This window comes from Arvicola amphibius, chromosome 9 (assembly GCF_903992535.2).
Source record: "Arvicola amphibius chromosome 9, mArvAmp1.2, whole genome shotgun sequence".
In the NCBI taxonomy this organism is placed as follows: domain Eukaryota; kingdom Metazoa; phylum Chordata; class Mammalia; order Rodentia; family Cricetidae; genus Arvicola; species Arvicola amphibius.
In genome coordinates, this window is record NC_052055.2 from 17,213,301 (window position 1) to 17,239,468 (window position 26,168).

At 39.2% G+C, this 26,168-nt stretch overlaps 1 protein-coding gene across 1 annotated transcript; it reads right to left on the minus strand.

Moving 5' to 3' along the window:
• Window positions 1–26,092, minus strand: Mrpl13 (mitochondrial ribosomal protein L13). Its single transcript, XM_038343393.2, has 7 exons — window positions 25,988–26,092; window positions 24,000–24,123; window positions 14,397–14,490; window positions 11,410–11,470; window positions 8,669–8,755; window positions 7,608–7,729; window positions 1–242 (listed from the first exon to the last, which is right to left on the minus strand). The coding sequence occupies exons 1-7, from the start codon at window positions 26,012–26,014 to the stop codon at window positions 221–223; spliced, it is 537 nt and encodes a 178-aa protein (XP_038199321.1). The 5' UTR covers window positions 26,015–26,092; the 3' UTR covers window positions 1–220.
• Between the last annotated feature and the right edge of the window lie 76 nt (window positions 26,093–26,168).

Consider the following 26,168-nt stretch of genomic DNA (forward strand, 5'->3'; position numbering starts at 1 on the left):
TAGATAACTAAGTAAGCAGTTTTATTAACATTTACACCATTTAAACCAGGTTCTATGAGACACTTCTGTAATGTAATATGTTCTACTGCAATCTCCTGCTGAGGCCTGTCTTCGAGTGTCTGCACAGCAAGATCAAGCGCTGTTTTCTTTGTCCTCGGTCATGGAAATTCCTCATGAACTATTCAGTTACTTGCTGTTGTTTTTGACCATTTCCATTTTCCTACAGTCGATAATCTTCAGGTCTGAAAGACAAAAACAGTGTGTATTTCTTCATGAATCATTATTTTTCTCCTGGCTGCCCATTCCTCTGCAGTTGTGAGCCACCACAGAAGAAGCAAGATGTGACTGACTCACTGAAAAAAGGTACCAAGACATGTGGCTAACATAGACAAGAATAATAGGCTAATATAAGTTATAAGAGTTAATGGGCCAATCAATTTAGACCTCTGTGTGACGTCTTTGGGACTTAACGATTACAGGAACAGGGCAGGACAGAAACCCCATCAACAAAGGTAAAACCTTTCTTCAATATCTTCAAGTTTAAGAGCTAATGTACATTTTATAAGGCCATGGGTAAAACTCTTGTCTTAATATTACTTAAAATAAACTGACAATCATTATTAGGAGGAATGGCTTTCATGTCAGAGGTCACACACTTAAAGCTTTCTCCCCTCAGGAGCTGCAGCCTAAACAGGCTGCTCCTTTGGGTGTTTCCTGGTGCACTGCTCTCAGCACCTGAAGCCCCGCTTTGCTTTTCTAGCATCATGTGGATTACTCAACCACTAAACTTGACCCCACTCTGTGGAAAGATAATTCCAAGGCCACTCCTGTGATGTGGGATTCCCCTCTGTATGCTGTGATTACCATTAATGAATAAAGAAAACTGGCTTGGCCTGATAGGGTAGAATAGAGCTAGGCGGGGAAAACTAAACTGAATACTGGGAAGAAGGTGAAGTCGGAAAGAAGCCATGTAGCCACACCAAGATAGACGCTGGAAACTTTACCAGGTAAGCCACAGCCACATGGCCATACACAGATTACTAGAAATGGGTTAAATTAAGATATAAGAGTTAGCTAAGAAGTTAGAGCTAATAGTCTAAGCAGTGATTTAATTAATATAGTTTCTGTGTGGTTATTTCAGGGCTGAGCAGCTGGGAACCAACAAGCAGCCTCCTTCAACACTCCTGGTTGTCTCCGCCCCTCTCATCAGGCGTGTTTCTAATATCACACTTGGTAGCTGTGTTACATGGGGAATATGAAGTTTCTATAATTTTTCAAGTACCACTGACTGCTGTAGGATATTTGTACCCTGTTTGAAGATGTGTCACTGTGGTTGGTTTAATAAAGAGCTGAATTCCCAATAGCTAAGCAGGAGGAGGCATAGACATGATTTCTGGAGAGGGAGGGAGGGAGAGAGAGAGAGAGAGAGAGAGAGAGAGAGAGAGAGAGAGAGAGAGAGAGAGAGAGAGAGAGAGAGAGAGAGAGAGAGAGAGAGAGAGAGAGAGAGAGAGAGAGAGAGACAGAGACAGAGACTATGGTAAGAAGGGATGGAGTTGCCAGCCAGAGAGGAAGAGGAAACAGGAGGTGCATGATAAAAGGAAGGTAAAAGGCCACAAGGCAAAGCATAGATTAATGTAAATGGGTTAAGTTATAAGAGCTAATGGGACACGCCCATGCTAAGGCCCTAGCTTTCACAATTAAAAAGTCTCTGTGTCATTTGGGAGCTGGCTGTAGGACAGAGAAAGACTCGTTAAATATGGTGTCCAACATGGGGGCACATATTTCCACATAGGACCTGAGAAAGTTTAAAAAGAAAAGTTCCAAACACACAACACAGAGCCAGACATAGCTTCTTAGTCATGTGGTCACTTAGGCAGGCTGTAGTGTACACAGATGCAGCTCCTGATTGCTGTCTGTGGGTGGGAGCCAGCAGCCAGTGCCATGTGTTAAGCTGAGCTGCGTGGTAGCTGACAGAGTTTAAGATTTGTCTCACACACTCAGAGAATGCTGCAGGTGCTTAGTAAACCCAGGTCCAGACATAGAAAACCTCATTCCCAAGAGGTGGAATGGATTGTTTTAATGTCATTCAGTGGGTTATGGATTTTTGTCATTGTTTAGGGGGGTTAGTTGTTACTTGTCATGGTCAGATAAAAAAATTAAGCAAAGAAGATTAAATTTAGGGATCTTTTTCCAAAAAGATAAAAAAGGAGGATATAGAAATGATAGGATAAAAGGGTAGATTATTGAATCTACTTTCAAACTAAAAAAAACTTACTAATCTCAAATATTTTACATTAGTATGGATTTTTGTATACTGAAACAAATTTAAGGTTATTTTTGCTTTTAATATACTGTATGTGTTTCTACTCTTGTTTATGGTATACCTATGTAGTTCATTTAAAAATGTATAATTAAGAAATACAGGTTAGTAGTTATTCATCTATAATAATCAAACGTAGTAATGCTAGATGTTTTCCAGGTTAAACAGAGATATATTTTAGATAGAGAGGTAGTCTTTAAACACTTCAGAGACCTACAGAACATGGCATTTAAGGTTTTTTAATAGCTTTTCATGACAGTGAGACCTGTCTGTTCCTGGCATCACCAATTTACTTCAAAAAAAGGATGATAAAGAACCTTCATATGGAGTTTGTGTTCATTGTGGCAAAATTAGCTACCAGATAAAAAAGTACCCTTCCCTCAACTGGAGACATTATGCTATCCAAATTGGACAAGCAAGACACAAAAGAGACTACCAAACTTTGCAAGACAAGGTTGGACAGTCCTTCAAAGTGATAATCTTTTTTTAAAAAATATTTATTTATTTATTATGTATATAATATTCTGTGTGTATGCCTGCAGGCCAGAAGAGGGCACCATACCCCATTATAGATGGTTGTCAGCCACCATGTGTTTGCTGGGAATTGAACTCAGGACCTTTGGAAGAGTAGGCAGTGCTCTTAACCTCTGAGCCATCTCTCCAGCCCCAAAGTGATATTCTTTAGCCTGTATGCTAAAGATGGATGTCTCAACGTTGGAGAGAAACCATGGCTGACTGCCCATGCAACCAGATGTTTCTTTCATTTCTATAGTTTTGGAAGTTGCCTGCTATGTACTTCCTGTTTACTCAAGTAATATTTTCTTCTCGGGTCTCTGATGAAGTTAAAGAATAAATCGTTATAGTTTTACAGTTTTCCTTCTTACCAAATTCACAAAAGAAAATTACATATCTTTACAAAGTACATAAGGTTTAGAAACATAAAAGCTTACAGTGTTTATCTAAGAAAATGTTTTGAGGTCTAAAAAGATAGTTTTGGGTTGGTAATACAAGTTAGGATAGAAAGTAAATTAGGAATAAAACTTTGGACTTACCAAGATAGGCTAGATAATGGAGTATTTTCTCTGAATTTGCCAAATGCAAACCAACTGGACATTGTGAATGTAACTTTTTTGTTTTTCAATGCACGGTTTCTCTGTAGCTTTTTGGAGCCTGTTCTAGAACTCACTTTATAGCCCAGGCTGGCCTCTGCCTCTCAAGAGCTGGGATTAAAGGTGTGTGAAACCACTCCTTGACGTGAATGTAACTCTTATATAATTTTTCTTATTGTATATAATTTTATTGAATTTGAGTCAAAACCTTTCCTTTTTATTCAGACAAACGGGGAAATATTGTGGGATATTTTGTACACTGTAAAGATGTGTCACTATAAGTGTTTAATAGAGAGTTAAATGGTCAATAGCTAGGAAGGAGGAGGTACAGGTAGGACTTCCAAGCAGAGAGAGAGAACTCTGAGAAGGAGCAGAGTCACCACCCAGCGAGGGAGAAGAATCAGGAGGTGCAAGATGAAAGAAAGGTATAAAGCCATGATGTAAAAAGTACATTAATATAACTGGGTTACTTTAAGTCATAAAAGCAAAGGGGACAAGCTAAGCTATGGTCCTAGCTTCCATAATTAATAAGTCTGCATGTCATTATTCGGGAGGTGGCTGGCCAGACAAAGACTTGTTACAAAAGATGCTCAAACTTTCCACTCAGTTTCTCTATAAAGGTGAATTTTAATATAAAGCACCACTAACAAGTGAGGGATTAAAAGGCAAAGCAGTCTTTCCAAATAAAAGCTCCTACAGAACTATGTAAAACTCAAAACTAAAGTCTACAATGATCCAAGTTTTATTTTTAGCCTACACAATAAAAAATTTCCATTTTAACAAGAGTACCGCAGAGTATATAATTATTGGAGTTGTGTAATATGCTGGCAAAACTGCAACAATTATGGAAATAATTACTGAAAGTATTAAAATAATTGTCCACTTGACAGCTAAAATCCCAGGCAACTAAAGTGTAAAGAATAGTCCTGCTAATAGTTAATTTCTTCTCATAAATAAGGAGAAATTCTAAGTAAAAAGCTATGGTTTTTATTATCAATAGCTTTTATCTCTTATCTCCTACCACTATTTAAAAATGACTAACGAATAACTAGGAAAAGTGCATTAGCGTGTGTTGAGAGCAGGGTGGAAAGAACACAACCTTTGTGAGCACTACAACAATTTATATTAGTGGTTCTCAACTTTCCTAATGCTATGACCCTTTAAATACAGAACACCATGTTGTGGTGACCCCCCAAAGATAAAATTATTTTTGTTGCTACTTCATGACTGTAATTTTGCTACTGTTAATAACAGTAATGTAAATATCGGTGTATTCCAATGATCTTAGATGACCTTTGTGAAAGGGTCATTTGACTCCCAAAGGGGTTGTGACCCACAGACTGAGAATCACTGATTTAAATAAAATCCCAATTGATAGTTTTTAATAAAGATGAAATCAAACTTATTACCTGCTGGTTTAGTGTTCAGGTTGACAATCACTACTGTTGTTTAAAAGCTATAGCTTTGAAAAAAATTTTTTTATAAGTTTCTCTATTATCAAAAGCCAACAAAAAGTCCCCATATAAGTTTCATTACCAGGAATTAAAAAAGAAACCCAAAGGATGCTATTATTCAGTGACAACTGCTTCAGTCATGTCTCTGCAGATGCACCGTCAGATGGATCCTGAATCATTTCTAATGATTACATTCCAAAGTAAGACTATATTCTTGGTTTAGCTATTTTTAGTGGAATAAAAGTTTATTTGAAGTAAGTTCTTCCAAAAGATGAGAAATGTTCATCTCATAAAGGTGAACATTCAAAAATAAGAAATTCTACTTTCAGTGCACTCACCTGAATGGTATTTGTGATACTTCAATTTGCCTCAAACTATACAGAATTTACAAAGGGCTAAAAGATCAATGGTATAGGCCAGCAAGGGCAGTTACTTGTGATTACTGAAACTTAAGCTTATTAAGATTACATCTAACTCAAGTCTATTCCTTGTCGCAGTAACGACAGTGCAGGGGTTAGTCCTGCAGCTGGGCAGAGCCAGCTGTCTTATGAAGCTGTTCCTGGCCATATGCATTTCATGCACTAAAAACTACCTGAATCTGGCGGCAGCTCTAATATACAGAGAAAACTAATTTTGAACGGTTTATGCTAAATGATTAATTTACCTACACATGATAAAATTTCAGTAAATGTATATCATTATTTTGGCAATAGAAACTACCATGTGTTGTATAACTTAGGAGAAAAGACCACAGCTTTAATGACCCATAAAGAAAAGCCTGGTGTCTAATGCATATCCCTGCTACAGGGGACTATGGAATGAAAGGGCAGGAGCATCCATCCCCACAGTAGTAACTCAAAACTAAACCAAGTGGCTCCAAGTTCCACTGAGAATCTCCTTAAAAATAACCACAGAAAGCCCTTTCTAAGTCTACTTACTTAGTGGAGACACTCAAGTTATAATAAGCAGTGTGGCCAGTATTGTTTGATGTAACAATATTAAATAGATTTAGTTTTGAATGTTAGTATATTACCACACTTTTTTGGTCGTTAGAATATATAGTAACTTCAAGTTCATAAAATGATTTTTGTGACATTTGGTTAAATTACACCCATGGTAGATCTGTTTAAAAAATGCTACTATGATTCTCCTGGTCAGGACAATAAACTTCTGATTCTATGAGACTATCTGACATGGAATATCTACATTTATGGGTGGTTGTTACAGGAGGCAATTTGATAGTCTTTATAGAACAGACTATTTTTTTAGAATGCAATTTTGTCAAAAGTGAGTATCTGGGATTCTTTCTACAATATACTTTTATATAACAATGCTATGTTAGCAAGCATGCCAGTACTATGTAAGTTTAGATGAGGAAACACTTTCTTAGGGGTAAAGACATTAGGTTATACAGAAACAAAATCCAAACCTAAGTATGGGAGTTGTCCAGATTAATTTTGAGGAAATGATTCATTTTTTCATTTTCAGAAACACTCACTGAGCCCTGGAGAACATGTGCCAAGTACCAGCTCCATGAGTTGGGGTATACCCACAGGCAGTCAGTAGTAGCTGGCACGTTTACAGTTTGGCACAGCACAGATGCACAAGGCAATGGGGCACACACACCAGTGCTGCAGTTGGGAGGATGACCTACGAGCTGGTCATCTGCTCAGTTGCTAGTCCACCACTTATAATCATGTGATTTTAGTGATCATTCCACACCTTTCTCTGTCTATATTTTCCAATTTATAAAAAAGTGCTATCAGCTATAATAACTTACTAGTTTGCTCAGAGGGTAAGTAGCTATAACTACATGTAAAGTACTGCAAATACTTCCTTTCTTCCTATTTTTACTGTTATTAATATAAGATGAATAATAAAAGTTATAAATTAAATTATTATTGGTTGTAATAAATGTTTGTAAAATCTAAAAATAAAAGATTTTTGTTTCACTTTTCCCTAAACATTTTTTAGAACCTCACTTATAAATGCCAATGAAGAAGATCAAGTGTCTTAATTACCTCACTTAGCAGGACTCTGAGTACTATGCCTTAGTACTAAGCAAGACAAGGATGAAGTCTTCTTGTGAAAATAGTGAGCAAACAAGACACTAAACAGACAAACAATACACATAGCTCAACTGCACTAGGAGTGAAAAGGAAAGAACAGGATGACAGCCTACATAGAAGCCCAAGCCAGCTGAGGACTGCAGGAGGTGCACTGCCTGAGAAAGTGCAGGTACACGCTGCATTGCAACTCCAAGTCAAAGAAGCCTAGAGATAGTTAGAAGATAGCTTGTCATTACGGTCATAGATACAGGAAATGTGTATGGAAGAGAGGAAAACCTTTTATTTTTCTTCTTCTAGGATCAAAACTCAAATTCCAGAGCCAATGGACTTTTCATTAGGTGACATTCTTGTCTTATGAAACAATCAGAAAATCCAGACTCACTGCTTTAGGTTAATGACAGTGGATTTACCATTTACAGAGATATTCACTCTAATAAGGTCACCTCAAGTGAAGTATTCAACAACATCCTGCGCTTACTTAGTGTGGTCACAGGGCTTTAACGACCTTTGGGCCCAACCTCTCCGGTGAATTATTTGTAGTTAATAGCTGCCGAGTTTCAAAGGGGATAATGACCACATGTAAGGATTGTACTATTTTTCCAAGTTCAGCTTGAGAAACAGAAGAGCGGGAAGGCAGAAGGGAAGGCACACTTACGGAGCCCACACTCTTGGGAAAGCCTCTCTCTCTTCTTGGCTGTACTCATCCAGCCGTTTAGGCACTTTCCGTGGCCGAGGAAGCTCTTCCACTAAATTCTTAAGAATATCTTCTGGAATATCCTACATTAAACATATTTGGCAGTTAGAATTCTTAAAATGTATTTCCTATTAATAAACAACAGTATTAAAAACTAGCAAAAGGAATGAGAAAAACACCGTATTTTTAATAGTTTGTATAAAACCCTGAAAAGTACAACACACCAGTGATGCATTTTGTAATTGGTCCTTCCCTTCCTTTCTCCTTGGGACAAGATTTTACCCAGGTTGGCCATAAAATGCTCTAATAGCCCAGGCTGGCTTTGAACTTGTGATCATCCTACCTCGGCCTCCCAAGTGCTGAATACAGATGTGAGCTACCCTGGCAATTTGATTTTGAAAGTCGTAATTAACTTATCCCTTCTTGTCTGCTTGTCTCAGCTCAGGCTCACACTGTACCTGATTGAGGGAAGTATCAGGTTGCTGTGTCCAGTGCTACTACTTTGTAAACTTCACTTTTCTTTCTTGGAATTTAGTTTGGTTATGCAGATAGTGACCTAGCCTGTACAAATCGTAATTTAAAGCATCCTTGTTAAGTCATGGGCAACAATGAGCAACCAGAGATATTAATCTGTGATTCACAGAAAGCTTACAATTTATCACATAAAATGAATCAATTATTTTTCACAGTTGCTGAAACTATTATTGAGGACCCCCATTTCACTGGGCACTCATAACAGTTCCCATTAGTAAGAAAGAAGTGACTGACATGCAAACAGAACTTCTAAATCTTCTGATTTTTATTTTCATGTCATGTAATGGTTTAATGCAGGAATAGTTTCCACTGAGTATGTGTGCATGTGTTCATACGTGTATGCCTTGTGTTCACTTCAAAACCCAGTAAATATGCTGGACGTTGAGATGCAATCACTGACAATAAACCTATGGCGATTGTTGGGAAGCAGGAAATGAGGCTTCCTTGAGCACTAAGGAAAAGCACTGTCCGCGGTGCTGCGCGCTGACCTCATCTGGAAAGAGATGCAACCTCTGCATCATTGTTCTTCTGTGCAGGTTTTTAGGTAGCATGCCATAGGTAGCTAATTTCACAATCTGAAAAACAGAGACACCGAGGACTTAATAGAAATGAGACTCAGGATGGACTGAAAACAAATACCTTTAGAGATGGTAGTGAAAAGAACGGTTAGGGTTCCACACGAACACAGTAAATAAATAGACCGAAGTAAATTACACGGGAACACCAGAGAGGAACTTTCATTACTTTCTACATTACTGTTTTCTAGAGGTGTTACCTGATTATTGTTTATGGAGAAACAGAGCAAATGAAAAGGACTAGACATAATCCTTGCATGTGCTAATTTTTAACACAGGTCATTTCCAAGTTTACATATGAACAGGTGGGACCTGAATCCCATTTCCTCCAGGAGGGAGACCAGTGAGACTGAATTCATAAACCAATCTGAGTATGGTTACAGTGTTTAAGACACAAGTTGGCAGCAACTCCTACAGCCAATGTTCACCAACATTTTCCTGGTTATATAGTCATCAGTGTGTCACATTTTAACAACATATTTATGATGCCGTGGAGTAAGGGTTATAATCAGCCTTACCTAGCAGCAGGGACAACTGACTGTGGATAATTTCATCTACCTACCAAATTGCTGTACTGGCTTTCAAATTAAATGGTTTTACTCCCAGGAACATTAAGACAGTATATGGAATCACACCCAAAATACACTTCTCTCCATAACCTAGTAGGATGACACAGGCCTCTGGGGACACTGCACACACAAACATGCAAGTAAAACACTCATACACAGAAAAACAGTTAATAAATAAAATGTTAACAAATTAAGATCTAGTGAGATAATAATGCAAATACATTTAAATATTTCTTAAGCCTTCATCAAACATTTTATGTTTCAATTTTGGTTCATCAAAACTATAATTAGAACACAGTAGAAAGATGTGTATAAAACTGCCATAATTAAACCCATTTGTTGCATGGTAACTTAAAAAGTAAAAAATGTTAAAAAACATTTTTTACAAGTGCCAATATTAAAAAGTTGAATTATATTGCCTCCTAGTGTACAGTTAATATACCCAAATGAAACAAACTTTTGTAACTTTTAAAATACTTATCATTAAAACTACAATTTGTTGTAATAGCTATGTTTGGGAGCATCACCCAGCCAGCCTTAATACTTCTCTGTATAGGCCATAACAAATACATGGAACACAATACGGTGAGCTGTGACACTGTAAAACTCACCAGCTATCAAACAGAACAGAACTACTTCCTAAGAAGAGATGTCTGAGCACGCGTGATTCAGACGCAATGGCTGCCAGGTCTTAGTACTACAGAACACTCCTCCCCTACCTTTCATCAGGAAAACCTTAGGTGCTGTAAACCAGTGGTCGCAGCATGACAACTTATCCACCCCTCAACCTTTTTTTTTTTTTTTTTTTTGAAAATAAGGAGTATTTTCGGAGTAATATCTTGTTCACTTACAAATGCACTTAAGAAAAAAGCTAGTTGTCACCAAAGGGGAAAGGGCTGTTTTTTCTGTGAGTAGAGCTCAAAGACAGGAAAAATAAGTTGTAAAACAGCAAAAGGAGACCTAATGTTTTAGCAGTAGTTGGACAAACATTTGGCTTAGAATTCTGTTGAATATATCATTCAAATAATAGTTTATTACTAAACATTAACACTGATTATTAATAAACATTCATTATTCTAACAGTGATATATATTAATTTTGGGTTACAGATGCAATTTAGTGGTATAGGGTGGTTGCCTAGCACAAGCTAAACTCTGGGTTTAATTTCTAATAAACACAACTTTTCTATATTTTCTTAGCCCTTCCAATTCAATATTCTTGTTATTTATCCTGATATCATTTGACTTCTGTTGTGTTGCTTTGTTTTTTTGTTGGGGTATGTGTTTTCCTTTTTTCTGATTTGTTTATAATCGGTGTTCCCTGCTTTTCTTCTAGGATCTTTCCTCCTCTGTGAAGTACTGGGAGAGATAGTGTATGTTAGAAGGGGTTAGAAAGTTTAAACTATAGAAAATTATAACCCAGGTAAATGCAAATCAAAAGGAGACTGATTCAGTTATATTCAAAGTAGGAAAAAAAACAGAGCTCAAGGTAAGAAGCATTACTGGAGAAAAAGCCCAAACACACTGATATTAATCTATTTATTCTTTAAGATTATAATCCCATATATTCATCTAACACTAAATCTTCAAAATATACAACTCCCAACTGACAGATCTATATAGAAATAAATAAACCTATACCTTAGATTTTAGTAATTAACAAACCCTTCAATCAGATAATATGCAAACTAAGTTGGTAAGATTAAAATATACTAAGCAAACATAATATTCTTTTGACTTTCTCCCAAAGTATCTGCAGCAACTTACCATATTCTAGACAATGACAGATGGGCCAAAAAATAAAGTACTATCCAGTGGCCAAAAGCAGCTTTTTTATTCATTAACCAATAAAAGCAACACATATACAGAAGGACCTCCCACACCAAAGTATCTAAATTCTTTGAGCTGCTGTAACTATGATAGCAATTAGGAAACAGAACTGAATGATAGTGAACATGGCATTAATAAAACTTTGTGTAATACGATGAAGCAGGTATTGCCCTGAATGGTGCCTATATTAGAAGGGACATGGTAAAAACAGTCGGAACCAGTCTTGCCCAGGTGACCAAACAAGCAATAAGCTTACCGCCACTGGGTCCTTCAGGTGCAGCTGTGCAGCTGTTACTTGTCTAAACCCACCTGGGTAGCTGTTAAAGGAAGAAACATGTTCTTAAGGTGATCATCCTTTTATAACGGCAAAATGATTCTAACAAATTATACTTTGCTTCTTGAAACTGTTAAAATTAATATGCATGTGTGTATATATATGTATACACATACACACATATATAAGTTGTGCTCTGGCCTCCACACAAACGTGTATGCACACACATACTTGTAAGCATGCATGTACACACACACACACACACACGTTAAAAATAAATTAAATAAGTAAGCTATGCTGTTTGAAATATTCTCTTAAGTGACTATCACTATTTCACAGGTAGTTATCTCAGAAAATTTTCTTAGTATAATTATTTTCATATGAATTTTGTTAGTCATTTATTCATTTTCTTACCTATTCATTCTATCTAGATCACCACTATTTAAAAAAAGAAACAGCAATGAGCCAGGATAATTTATGGCCCCTGCCCAGTTAGACTAACTGCATAATCCAGTTATGAGAACCTGGGCACGTGCTGGCAGAACACTTGGTCTTGCAGTAAAGTTCACTCTCCCTCTTCTGACACTGAGACATGGCCTCACGGCTCAGGCTGGCCTCTACCTCTTCACACAGCTGAGGAGGCTCAACTCCTCATCTATCCTGTTTTCCAAATACTGAGACTACAGGTGGGTATCAACAATCTGGAAGTTCACAGGCAACGACCCTGTTCTAATAGGCAGTAAATTCATTAAGAATTATGTGTCGGCTCCAGGTAATGAATTACCTATTCCATAGTGCTCAGACCAAATAACAGACTTAAATGGACAATCTGGAATCAGCGCAGCATTAGATCCGGACCTAGAAACCAGATTCTGCCAGTGGCTCCCAGTACAATGCTGAGACACTAGTTTTATATTTGTATGGGAGCTAATAAAAACTGTTAATTGCCCCACTTAATTTTACAAAATTCTGAGTCAACAGAGAAAATTGTATTTTCGAAAGTGTAAGAAACTGACCATTTATAGCTATGAGGGCTTATCACCCTAAATAAATGAAAAAAAAAATTAAAAGTTTTTACAAAAAGAAGACACAAAAAGAGGAAAAGAAGACAGCCAGTGGATTCTAAGAGAAAAATTTAGGATTACCCAAATTTAAATTACTTTCAAGAATTTCCGAAAGCATTTTAAGATGACTGAGTAAGCCATACATTAGGACTGCAACCTAAAACAAACATATTAAATGTCTGCTGAGAAAGATGGGCCATTTCCAAACTGCTACGACCTATCTGTTTCATGGAATTTCAGTTTTAGAAGAAGAAACACCCGTCTAGACGTCTATTCCTATGGAAAACTACTTTGTAATGTCTATGCTAAAGATTTTCTTTCTATTTTTACCACTGGGCTGGCAAATTCTAAACCATAATACCACTTATGCTATATTTCAAGACTTGGACTTTCTCCTGAAGGACCTGGAGAGCTAATGTGGATTCCGACACGCAGGGGACGGCCTGAGTAATGTGATATGCAACTGCTTCTCACAGGTGAAAAACATCCACGTTTCTTCCTTTACTGAAATGCCCCGGAGGGAGTCAGAGAAAATTGATCGATATGACAGCCATGAGTTTCCCACATAAATTAACGCAACACACACTTTCCACGTGTTTCCTTTTCTGTGCATGAGGGGTGCACAGCACATAAGACAGGACCCTGTTCTGAAGAGAGTGGTGACTTGGTCAGTCTTGTTAAAACATTTCAATGAATTTAGACAAAGTATCAACACTAGAAAAAAATGAGAAGTCAATGTTCATAAATTATTTGTTGAGGAAGAACTTTCTGAGACAAGTCAGAAGAATTTCAAAAGAAAAGCCAGATTAAGTCATAAAAATTAAGTAGCAGTAAAGAGCACCATTAAGTTTGTAAGAAACAAAAATTTAAAAATAGACTAATATTCCTAACAGATTAAAAGCACATAAGCAGTGATAAGGAAGCTGGGCGCGCAGCACACTCCTATACACCCAGCACTTGCAGCAGAGACAGGAGGATCAGGAGTTTAAGGCCAGATTCAGTCACAGAAGCACAAGACAGGCCTGGGCTTCATCAACGTCTGTCTCAGAGAACCCCAAACAAATAAATTATGCATTTAAGATGAGCTTGGGCAAGAAAGGAAAAGAACAGACTATGACGTCAAAGGTGAAGGTGCAGTCAGAAACGGAAGACGAATTATGATGGAGAGTGGACGATCAGGGCTGGAGATGGGGCTGAGTGGTCAAGCGCAGTCTGGGTCCTTCACCCACATGGCAGCTGACAGCTCTGGGGAAGTGCAGGTCCAGAGGTTCAGATGCCCCCTTCTGGCCTCTTTGTGCACTGTACCCAAGTGCTCCATGTACACACATGCAGGTAAAACATTCACACACATAAAAGATCAACATTTATAACCATAACTTGGATGAGAGTACAGGTTAGTTTAAGTAAATTTCCCCTTCACCAGAAACTATGGATTAACTCAATACAGACAGCAAAATCAGGATCTCAAAATAAAATGGTGGAGATAAAATCTAAAATGGAACAAAGCTAATCTCTTAGCACTGGATTAACACAAATAAAACATACAAAAAGAAGAATTTAACAAGGGCATGGGAAGAAACAGGAGTTTTGGATGACAGTAATGTTATGAACCATAATACTGATACGGCCTTGAAGAAAATTTAGTTTACAGAAAAAGATGGCCTTGCTGGAAAGATGGGAGGAAACTGTCCTCCTTGGGAAGCCTCTGCACACCCAGTAAGTCCATTTCCCGAAGAGCTGGTGACAGGGAGGATGGGAGCTAGGAGAGCTCATCCTTCACCCTTCGTGTCAGAGTTTCCTGTGCAGACAGCGCTGCAGACAGAGAGAGGAATTACAGGAGAGAGGGCGATAGCGCCATTAAAGCCACACGTCTGCACCATATCCCTTACAATGGTCTTTTCTTACCCAGTGTGTGAGGAGTACACTTTCTGCTCCCATTTGTTTCCAGAAAACGCAATGTGTCTTGTGTTTATTATGACAACATGATCGCCACAGTCACCTGGATTTCAAAAGAAACAAGGCAGAAAGACTCTGAGTGAAAACATCAAAGCCTTAAAAAACTGCTTGATTATTTAGTTACCACAGTACAAACACCACATTCAAAAGTAAAAATCACAGTGCAGCATCACAATCCGTTAACACATTTGTTTCATCTGATAGACCATGAAAGCAGAGAAAGAGCTGGCAGGCCATTTGGAAAATCTCAACACTGGTAGAAAAGTAAAAGAAAAACTTTAAAAGATGACAATAACGACAACACATTCTTTAGCGGAAACTCTTCTTGCTCCTCCCACTGATAACTCTCCGGATAAAATGCTTTAGTTTAAACATTTCTATTATGTTACCTTTAAGCAGATGATAGAATTTTTTCCTTAAAAATAGCAAAGAAAATGAAAACAATATGTACATAAAAATACAAAGTGTACTTAACCAATAGGCAAATTAGAAACAAATGTGAGACATTACAACTGATTGTTATTCTTTTCAATTTTAGAGAACAATAGAACACTGTGGCTTTATGCTTTAACTACCCTAGAGGTGTTTTCCAACCACATTTAGTTAAACCTAAAATGGCACTGTCAGCAATGACTGCAAACATATGGACAGAACAGATGATTCGAAAACCTAAATACATGTACTGTGTGAATTTCCTCATGAAAAAGACCTTCAAGTTTTTGTTCTGAAAACAGAAACGTCAATATGCACGTTTCCACGTGAACCACTCTAATCTGGAACGTTAAATCACCATTCTATTACTTAGAAGAAACAACACACTTCAAAAGATTCGAGAACCATATTTTAAAATGCCACTAAAAATAATAAGCATAAATTAGTGTACTACTATAAACTCCACAAATCACATGAAAAGATTCTAACCAAAGAACAAATTTGACCACAGGTTTGTGTTTTAGGACTGAGGGTGAAGGAAAGGCGATAAAGCCATGGTTTGCACTGCCAGAGCAAAAGGGGTAATGTAGAGGAGCGCCAGGGGCTGCGTCCCGCCACCTGGCTAGCCTTACACCCTAAATAATTACATGGAAACTATATTCTTTTAAACACTGCTTGGCCCATTAGTTTCAGCCTCGTATTTAATTCTCACATCTTGCTTTAACCCATATTTAGTAATCTGTGTAGCACCACGAGGTGGTCGCTTACCAGGAGAGATCTTAACCTGCGTCCATCTCGGAGAGGAGAGGCATGGCGACTCACGATGGCGACTGCCTGAAGCGTCTGCCTCACTTCCCTCTTCCCAGCATTCTGTTCTGTTTACTCCGCCTACCTAATTTTCTGTCCTATTAAAGGGCCGAGGCAGTTTCTTCCAACGTGATAGACTAAATCCACTTAAAACCCTGAAAAAGCTTAAAAAAAAAGGAGAGAGAGAGTTTAACACAGCTTTTTGTTGTTTGCTCGGATGTGCCGTAGAGAGATTTCCTGTTTTGGCAATAGTGGCAGAGAAAAAGCTGAGTCATTTTAAAACGCGGCTTCCTGGTGCTGTGCCGCCAATGTAAACTCTGGCTTTAAAGCATTTCAATAGTTTTTATAGGACTGGATGTTTGTGTTCCTGCTCGGGATCGGGAGGAAAGCAGCTGAGACCATGCCCTTGGCTCAGCTCTTCCTGCCTGGGCAGTCGGCGGAATTAGACTTGGTCAGGCGGAAGAGCATGGCGGATTTCTGCCGCCATACAGAGAGATATTTCCAGGTGCTCTGTGCTTCAGATTTGGCTGTAACTTGGATGAAAAGAGTTTCTGTGCTGCACGCTCAGTTTCAGAATTAAACTGCTGAGTGTGGCTCCAATGTGGACTGCTGTGTGCCTGGAACTGTGTGCAGCTCAGGGGCACCAAATGACAGAAAGGAGCAGCTCCGAAAGGAGCGGCTCTGGCTCTGCTCCGCCATGCTGAACAGTGCTGATCTCAGACAGGATCTATTGTAATTACCATAATAACAGCACAGTTAAGGTTTAGACTGGGCATGACACAGGCGGTACCGTATTACCCCTACATGGTGCGACTTAAGTTTTTAAGAAGTGCTTAGCATTTTAAGAAATGCTCCTGGATAGTAAAAAAATTACAGATTCACAATAGGACAGATTCAGACATAAAAGACTTTTAAATGGGTCACAATGTTGGATGAGTGTACTTAGGCTTGGGAGAGAGAAGAAAAAGGATATAGAGAATAAAGTTAATGCCTTAAAAAAGGGGGAGGGAAGGGGGAGAAGGAGGGGCGGGAAGGGGAAGGAGGAGCGGAGGGAGGGGGAGGAGGAGGGAAGGAGATGGAAATTTTTAAATATAAAAAAAATAAACCATGAGGAAAAAAAAAAGGGTAAAGTCTTTAAAGAGACAGAATAAAGTAAAGTGGTAGAGTAAAAATAAGCCACGTAAAAATGGAAAATTCACAGAGAGTCTGGATTATGTATTTTATTGTGTTTTCTTTGAAATTTTTGACTGTAAAGGAGCTAAATAGAGAGAGACATTTCATTATATGGGCTGCCAGGCTAGACCAGAATGGACATCTTAACGGTATGACTTCAGAATTTGGATCTAAGAACATGATGCTTTGGAAAAGAGGGTCTTCTTTTGTTTTCACAGAGGATGAGACTCTGTGGATTGCTCCTATCCCAATATGGTATGATAGACCACGCCCTCCTGAAAGGTTGCTGTGAACACCCTCAAAATATTACTTCACTCAACTGCCGACTGAGATGAACCTGGCACACAGGTTATACCATGAAAGATCTGATTAACAGTGCCCCCATTCAGCAGGAAGCAGTCTGGAGAGAAATAACTGCGCCCATATTCCCAAATATTGTTTATAAATGTTCTGTTACATATAAAGGGGGATATGATATAGAGATGAATAATTTGCATTGGTATGGATTTTAAGGTCAATTTTGTTATATGTATATGTATTTCTGATCTTGATTAAGCTATTGTGATTGTGTAGTTCATTTTACAAATGTAATGTATAATTAGGAAATATAGGTTAATGGATAATCATCAATAATAGTCAAGCTTGTAGTCATGTTAGTTAGATTTTCTAGATATATAGAGATATATTTCAGTTAGATAGACATTCTTCATATCTTTCAAAGACTGTAGAATATGGCATTTAATGTTTTAATAACTTAGGGCTTTTCATGACAACGAGACATGTCTGCTCCTGGCAGCACCAATCTACTTCAAGAGGAAGATGGGCATCGAAGAGGCTCCTTATGGAGTTTGATAGCCATTTGGGCAAGAAACTGCTCTTGCCTGGACTGTTGCATAAACTGGACACAAAGAACCCGCAGAGAGAGGACTGCTGAACTTGCCTAAAGGTGAGATGGTCTTTCGGTGTTCCTGATTCGTGAAAGAGTCTGCGAGACGTTCTGCAGGACACAGCACAAAGTGACTGAATTGTCTTTGGAATTTCCCGCTTCATGGAAAGGTCTGCTGGACACTATGGGCCTGAAGGCCGAAGATGGATGCCCCAACGGTACAGAGGAACTTTGGGTGACTGTCCAGGCAATGAGTTGTCTCTGTCATTTCTAGAGTTTGAAAGTTGCATATTTCTTGTTTACTTAGGTAGTATTAAATCCTTCTGGAGTCTTTGATGGAGGTGAAGAATAAATAGAGTTATAGCTTTCCTTAGTTATGATAAGAGATAAAATAGATCTAAATATTGTAACTGTAATTCTTGCTTGATAACTGTTTTGTTATATGTAATTTTGCTATGTTAAAGTTGAAGCCTTCCTTTTTGTTTAAACAGAAAAAGGGGAAATGATGTAGGTGTGTCTTCTATCTATCTGATGATTTCATTGGTTAATTAATAAAGAAACTGGTTGGCCCGATGGGTTAGAACATAGGTGGGTGGAGTAGACAGAACAGAATGCTGGGAAGAGGGAAGTGAGGCAGACGCTTCAGGCAGTCGCCATAAGCAGTCACCATGCTTCTCCTCTCCAAGACAGATGCAGGTTAAGATCTCTCCTGGTAAGCGATCACCTAGTGGTGCTATACACATTACTAAATATGGGTTAAAGCAAGATATGAGAATTAACTAATAAGAGGCTAAAACTAATGGGCCAGGCAGTGTTTAAAAGAATACAGTTTCCGTGTAATTATTTCAGGTAAAGCTAGCAAGGTGGCGGGATGCAGCCCCGCTGTTCCATCTACAGGGTAAGAGGCTAAAGAGGGAACTGGAAAGCCCTCGACTGACAGGCTTGAAGGGAAGTCTGACTGTATCAAAAGCTCCTAAGAGTGACGAGTGACAGCCACTAAAGCAGATGGACCGGGAGCCCGGAGTTCAGCTAAGGAGGATGAGAAAATGTCCTCAGCAGATGGAACAGCAGCTCAGGTCGTTCACGGTTAGGGGTTTGCTGATGCTCTCACGAAGTTGCCGAGTCAGGCTCAGCTGGGATACTGTGATAACCTTTTTAAAAAGCTTCAAATATGTACAAAACATCCAGTCACTTAAAATATTTACAAAAATCAAAAAGGCTGGGCATTAATTAAAGCACCATAAATAGGATGAAAACATAGTAAGTTATGTCAAACCTCTTTCTCTTTAAAACCTTTCTACAACTTGAAATTAAAACTGATCCACAACTAAGTACCTGTGTTTTAGTGAACTACAGATTAATACAACAAACCCACCGGTGGAGAAGACTACAGCCTTGATGATAGTATCGCTGCCTGTGTCTAAGCTTCTGTTAATGAAATACATGTATCATTGTCATTTAAAATTTTAAGAAGTTGTTACTTTGCGTGTGTGAAAGCAGGTACATGTGTGCCACGAAGTTCACACAGAGGTCAGAGGGCAACGCTCTGGAGGTGGTTCTCTCCTTCCACCTTTCTGTGGGTCCCAGGGACTGAAGGGAGGTTGCCAGGAGTGTGCAGCAAGCACTTTCAGTCACCGTGCCACTCACTGGCACAATCTTAAACTTTTAGATTAAAAAACCTAGTTTCTTACCATGTATCAAATGTAAATAACTCAGAATTCCTGCATCATTTTTTAAGACTGTGTTATTTCTTTTCACCAATAAGACATGAGTAATACGATTTCTCCATTTTCTCACTCATTGTCACTTTTTTTTAAGGCTCACCGTGGTTTTAATCTGCACGCCCCCTACTGGCTGGTACTGAACTTTCATGGAGCTGCCTCTGGTCATGGACCCTGCACATTTTCTAATTAGGTCATGTATCTTTAGTGCTGTTTCAGTTCTTTATGTAGTCTAGTACAAGTCCTTTGTTAACTGTGACTTGTTTTACCCCCTCACAAGCCCTACTTGAACACACTGTGTTTTAAGCTGAACCTAAGAGTCCTTAGATGGTGACACAGGGTGAAGAGGCTAAGGCCTGACTCTTTCCTTCAACCAGTACAGCATTGTTTTTATATATGGTAAGACTTGGGATAAAAAAATATTTAAAAATTGCTATTCAAAGTAAATAATAAACAATAAAACCTGGTACTGGCCATTATGCTTACTTCCAATGTTCTATGGTCAAATATGGAAAAACTCCGGTGAACATTATTTGTGGCATCAGAGCCTGTGTGTAGGCACAGGTCATTGTGTGGCCATAAACAGTGGCTGACTGTGAAGACTGTAAAAACATGCTGATGAGTCCCTGTCATCTGCTCCCTGACCTACATCTATAAAAATCAAATCTCAGAGTACTAACCTAGCATATTTCAGACTCAGGTACAATACACCCCCTCCCCCACGAAAGACACACATGGGGTGGGGGCAGAATAAAACAAAATAATTTCTAAATGGCAAGTCTGTTTGTCTGTTTCTCATAACACCTTCCAAGGTCCACTCGACAAACCAAGCAGTTCAAATATTTACATTATACTCCCACAAGTGTCAACTTTATAGCCATTCCTAGATGTTTGACCATTTGTTACTCATTTCCCCCCCAAAAATGTGTACAGTGATTATGAATACCCAACACTTAGCTAACTGATGGTTTCACTGCTAAATGTTGGAGATGAACTGTTAAAAGACAATGCATTTCTCAACCACTGATTTAGGAACTTGACTCTAGTGACATCTTGTGGTCATGAGAAGCTTTGCTGATGTAGTAACCATGTTCAACACAGTGAGGCAAATAGAAGTATAATCTTTAAAAAGTCAAGTTTCCAACTTCATAAAAAAGCTACACTCTATTCTTAAGGAAGGATGACCTACAGGTAGTCATGGCAGCTCTTCTGGTATCTCAGCAGAATGTGTACTTGCAGCATTTAAAGAATACCTAAGGAATGATGACTCCCTTTTAAGGAAGAACTGACTGAGGAGGATGGTGTCTGTTGTCTTTGGGGACAGAAATGAAGTGGCTATGACTTGTTTGAGTTTACTTTCAATTATCTTTCTTATCACTGTGGTTTCTACAATGACAGTCTCAGTGAAGCTGTTTACTATTACTGATTACAAATATATGAACAGCAAATAGTGTAAGTGCTAACTAACAACCACACAGAAGACAACTGGGAATCTCCTATGTGAGGAAGCAGGAGCCCAAGTTTCTGTCTCAACTATACTATGACGAAGCTGAAGGTCAATGAGGATGTCACCTTGCTTTTCCTTCCGTTTTTCAACTACCTCTCGGGAGGTAAAACATCTGACGTCATAAGAAATTGTACACATTTGTAATTCTATAAATATGCATAAATATTCTTGTTTGCCAAATACTTTAAAAAAAAATAGCCATTTACTTTTAACAAAAGCACAAATGCTGCTTGTTATTTCTTTCAAAATTCAGTTGCTCTCATTATTTATGACTTCATATTTATAAATTCCCTTAGTTGCTAGAACGTGAGTTGCCTGACACACACCTCGACAACTGTGGCTATGGACAGCAATGCTCTATTTCTTCTCTCAAATGCAAACAGTGCTGTTTTTTTGGAGGTCTACTGAGTGTTCTAGTTTCTGTGTTTGCATTTTCTGTTAAGTGCCTTCACTATTTAAAGTGCCCCTCGACTCTGGTACTGGAATACTGTGTAATATTCCTGCACACAGGAGGACTGTGCTATATGCTCTGAGAGATAAGGTGTATTAGATGAACTTAGTTCACAGCTGAGTTATAAGTTATAATGCTGTGGGTTAAAAATCCAGTGTTCCAGTGTTAAAAAATATGTATAAAAGGCTTTACAGAAATCCACACAAACAAGGTTAGATTTTGAGTGGACAACAGAAACTCCCCTTGAAATGCTGTGCAATATTCAGCAATCCAGTTGTTATGGTGACTACAGAACCAAACTCCCACGAAGAAAAGAGGTGACTTACTTATAAAGAATCTGACTGAAAGTGTGATGTACAAGCTACTTCTGATGAGTATTTGGTAGAGGCCACATACTGCACGAGGTGCTTGAACATGGCCAAATCCTTAGATTCATATTCTACACACAGAATTCAGAATATAGGGTATTCCAATACTCTACTGAAAGTTTATAACAGAAGGAAGATCAAGAGGTTTAACAAATTAGAAAATTGTAAAGGCTTGCTCTTAGCTAAATCCAATCATTTAAAATACTTCTTTCTTGCTCCAGCTCCATGGATCTCAAAATCTAGTTGCTCAAATGCCAAGGCCCTAGATGAAAGTTTTTTTTTTTAAATTTTTTTAAACTAGTATTTATAAATGCAAATATTCATGCAACAAGCATTTCTTACACTCCACTATTATGGGTACTTAGAATTCTTGCTAGTTTTTTAAATTCAAGTTTAGCGAAGAAAGGTGGACAGCAAATATGTTCATGTCAAGTAATACATAAATATTATTTTTTAAAAAACAGCAAAGTAGGGTTCAAAGGGTAAATGGGCAGAGGGCTTAAGGAAGGCCTTGTTCAGGACAGGAATCACTGGCCTGAATACAAATAGATATGAACACAACAAGATATGAAGGCATGAACCCTGCAGAACTGGGAAAGAACATGCAGACAGAGAAAAGAGTATAGAAGGGACCCAAGCAAAACTATGCTTGCTAGTCCAAGAGAGGAGACAGCAGCAGGCCTCAGAGGATTGTTCAGAGGACAGATGGAAATGATGTTAGAGGTTCAGAAGCCACATTCATGGGAAAGTTTTGCTTTTTATTCTGAAGTTCTGGAAGATAACTGAGCCTAGTCTGTGCAGCAACTATATATCAGCAAGACAGTGGAGAGAACAACAGTTAAAAGAAGAACAGAGAGAGAGAGAGAGAGAGAGAGAGAGAGAGAGAGAGAGAGAGAGAGAGAGAGCAGTGCACCGTGCCCCCGTGGCTGCGTTCGATGCGCTTTTACCCAGTTCGTGAGCTTTGGGCAAGGGACAGGAGGTTAAAATACACAAACACACACAGACAGAGAGACAGCGACACGGGTCATCCTTGAATTCCCCAAGAATGCCCCCTTTATTGTGTTCAGGGGCTAATTATATAGAGATAGGCACGCCCCAGCCAAACCCACCAGAAACCACTCTCCTGCCATCAGGAACTCCTGAAGGTCTCGTGCTCAGAGCAGCTGTAGGCACTCAGATCAGGGGATTACAAGAAATTCAGGATCTGGGGTCTCACTGCTCCCAACAAGAGAGAGACTGCCAGACTGCAGGACTACTGCTTCCTAAGTTTTAAACTAGGTATACTTATGCAGAGTGTGGGGACTCAGAACAGTCACAGAACTCAGAAGTAGAGAAGGCTTCAAACCAGAACATCCAAGAGTACACAGATACTATCAATTAAGATGGGGAAACCAAAGAGGACAGGCTGGTTTGGGTAGGGAAAATCCAGGAGTAAGAAAGACGTCCCTAGTTGGGCAATTTACTGAAGATGACTACAGGGTACCCAAGAGGACATGCTGAGCAGAAACTGGACACGTGAGTGTAGCATACAGGCCTTAACTAGAGACGGGCATTTGGAAGGATTCACATACATAGTTTTTAGAGCTCTGAGACAGAAATCAGTCAATGAATGAGAAGCAGTCCTGGGCTGGGCTACAGGATACACGCACTTTTTTAGGTAGAGGAAAATGGGATGTGACAGGAAAAGGCCGTTGTAAACAAAGTTAGCCCAAAATGCTTACAAGTCTAACTCTTGTAAAATGAAAACAGTCTTATTGTTTTAGAAATAGCATACAGAAAGCAAATCTTTCATTCAAGAGTGAAAGGCAACCTATCACATTTAGCTAGCTCTATGTTTCTAGGGAAGGATTTTTATAAAAGTGGCTGGACTCATGTTAAAAACTCTCTACTCAAAGAAGTCACCTGAGAAGATATGTGTAAGAAGGGAAAACCCAATTTACAGTACAAATCAGGACACTGTGAGAGTGGAAATAAGGGCTACTGGTGATTTTCTGTTTGGTAATAGTGCAAAATAGAACTGCCCTTATGTTTTTTCTATAACAAGTTATATTCAATTTAGCACCAGACAAGCACTGTCAGGACTAGAATACAGAATCCTCATATACGCCCAGAAAGGAGCTCTTAAACACAGTCCAGCCACACTTCACAAGGTTCCCCTTCTGGAATCAAAACTATGGTTACTAATGATGCATCTAGACAATACTCACTCAGTTGATGGTACACTGGTTTATGTAATCCTTGGAGCCTTTGTGACGCTATAGCCGCAAGTTTGCCAGGGGGCTGCATTTTGCCATCTAAGAGATACCACATTCGAGCAAACGTGGCCCATTGCTTGAAAATAACAAAAAAGGTGAAGAAAAGTCTATTTAGAATGGAAATAATTAAATGCATTTTCAAATGCCATCATATGTATTCTATAATTAATAGCAACAATTACTTTGAAAAACAGACCATGACTAAAATTTGTATGTGTGTGCATTTGTTTTCACTATCAGCACTAAAGTCTTTTCTCACTATTGTACTGAGATAGTAAGTATATTATACAGAAAGCTGGGTGGCTAATTGGCAACTGAAGATAACTAAAGACCTCAGTTCTAGAACAGATAAATACAATTGTGCAATCAAATACAACTGCGCAATCAGAAAAGCATAGCTGAAATGTAACATTCCTTTGTGTGTGTGACACTGGAGCTACTAGGCAAGCACTCCACCACCGTGACACATCCCTAGCCCCCCTTTTGATGCCTTTGAGTCAGAGTTTCACTAGTTACCCAGTTTGACCTTGAACTCACTCTGTAGCCTGCAAAGGCTTGAACTTATAAACCTCCCACTCCATCCTCCGAAGTATCTGGTATTACAGGCTTGTCTTCAACAGACATCTTTATATCATGCGAGAAAAATCACGCTCTTCAAAATTTCCAAGCTAAGAAAATTATCTCTATTCCAGAAAGATTTTGACTAGGTAGTCTGATTATGCATAGACGAAGAGGTTGTATGCTAGAAAAAATACAATTCAGCTTGGAGTTTCATACGAGTTATCCTACACTTGAAACTAGCCCATGCATATGCGAAGACAAGTTTCCCCCATTCCAAGCAGACTAACGCGTAAAAGCTTGATACGCAACACAAATGCTGGGGCAATGCCAACTTCTGTCAAAGCTTTAAAATGTTTACCCTCACATCCCAGGTTTACCTCATTACAGACAGGTAACAGCTACACTTACAGCTGTTATACTTTAAGTGGCATTAGGCGAGGCATCATTTTGGTTTAACACACCGAACACTAACTCTCTTCTACCTAAAACCTGCTTCAGTTTCAGTATTCCCTATACCACAGCCTTCCAGTTGCCCGAACCAGAATTTTCCAACGTAATCGTTTCTTCTTTCACCCGCATTCAATCCTTTAATGCATACTGTGGGCTTCTCAGCATTCCTGTGTTTTAGCCTGACTTGTGCATGAGTATCTTGCGCGGTATACTAGAATAACAGCAATCCGAATGAATTTTCCCCTTTTGTCCTTCACAGAGCCCCGTTTGTGCACATTTTATCTTCCCCCTGGCAGCCTGGGCGCTTGGTCCTTTTAATACCTAAGACTTCTGGTCAAAGCCCTCCAAGAAGTCCTCATTCTTTTCTTCTTTTGAAACAGTTTCAAGAAGAGTAGGCTGACTTCAAGATCGCTGTGAACCGGAGAAGGTTGGCCTTTAACTTCCGATCTTTCTGCCTCCACTTCCCAAGTGCTGGAATAACACGCGTGCACCATAACGCCAGGTTTACGCGGTGCTGGGGATGGAACCCAGGGCTTCCTGCATGCTAAATACGCACTGTACTAAATCGGCTACAGCTCCATCCTTTCCCCTTCCCCGCCAGACTCCACTGCACTAAACAAAATAAACATCTTTAAAGGGTTTTCACTGCTCCATGTCATTCAACTCATTATCTCACTGAAATTCTCTCCGAGGATTCTCGGCGGAGAACAGAAGACACGAAACGCGCAGGCTGAAGAAAGAAGTGCCCAAAGATACCAAAGCGCGGCCTGAGTCACAACCCCTGGAACGTGACTCCCTAAGGCATTTCTTGACCACGCGTGTCAGCTTCCCTGACGGCTCAGCTTCTGCACTAAATCCCCGCGAACCACCGCCCTTCATTTTCGCCAGCGTGACGACCCCACTATCACGCCAGAAGCGCACGAACTCACCTGAGGCGCCCTAGAGAAGCTGGACATGCTTCGCGACTTCCGGCGTCTTTTAGTTTCCACTCCCCCAAAAGGGACCACAGAACCAACAGTCCGGCCGGAAACATACAATACTGAACACAATGGTTCCTAACGCCGGCGAGTACTCATCTGCTTCTCCGCAACGCTCCGGTCCCGGACCTCC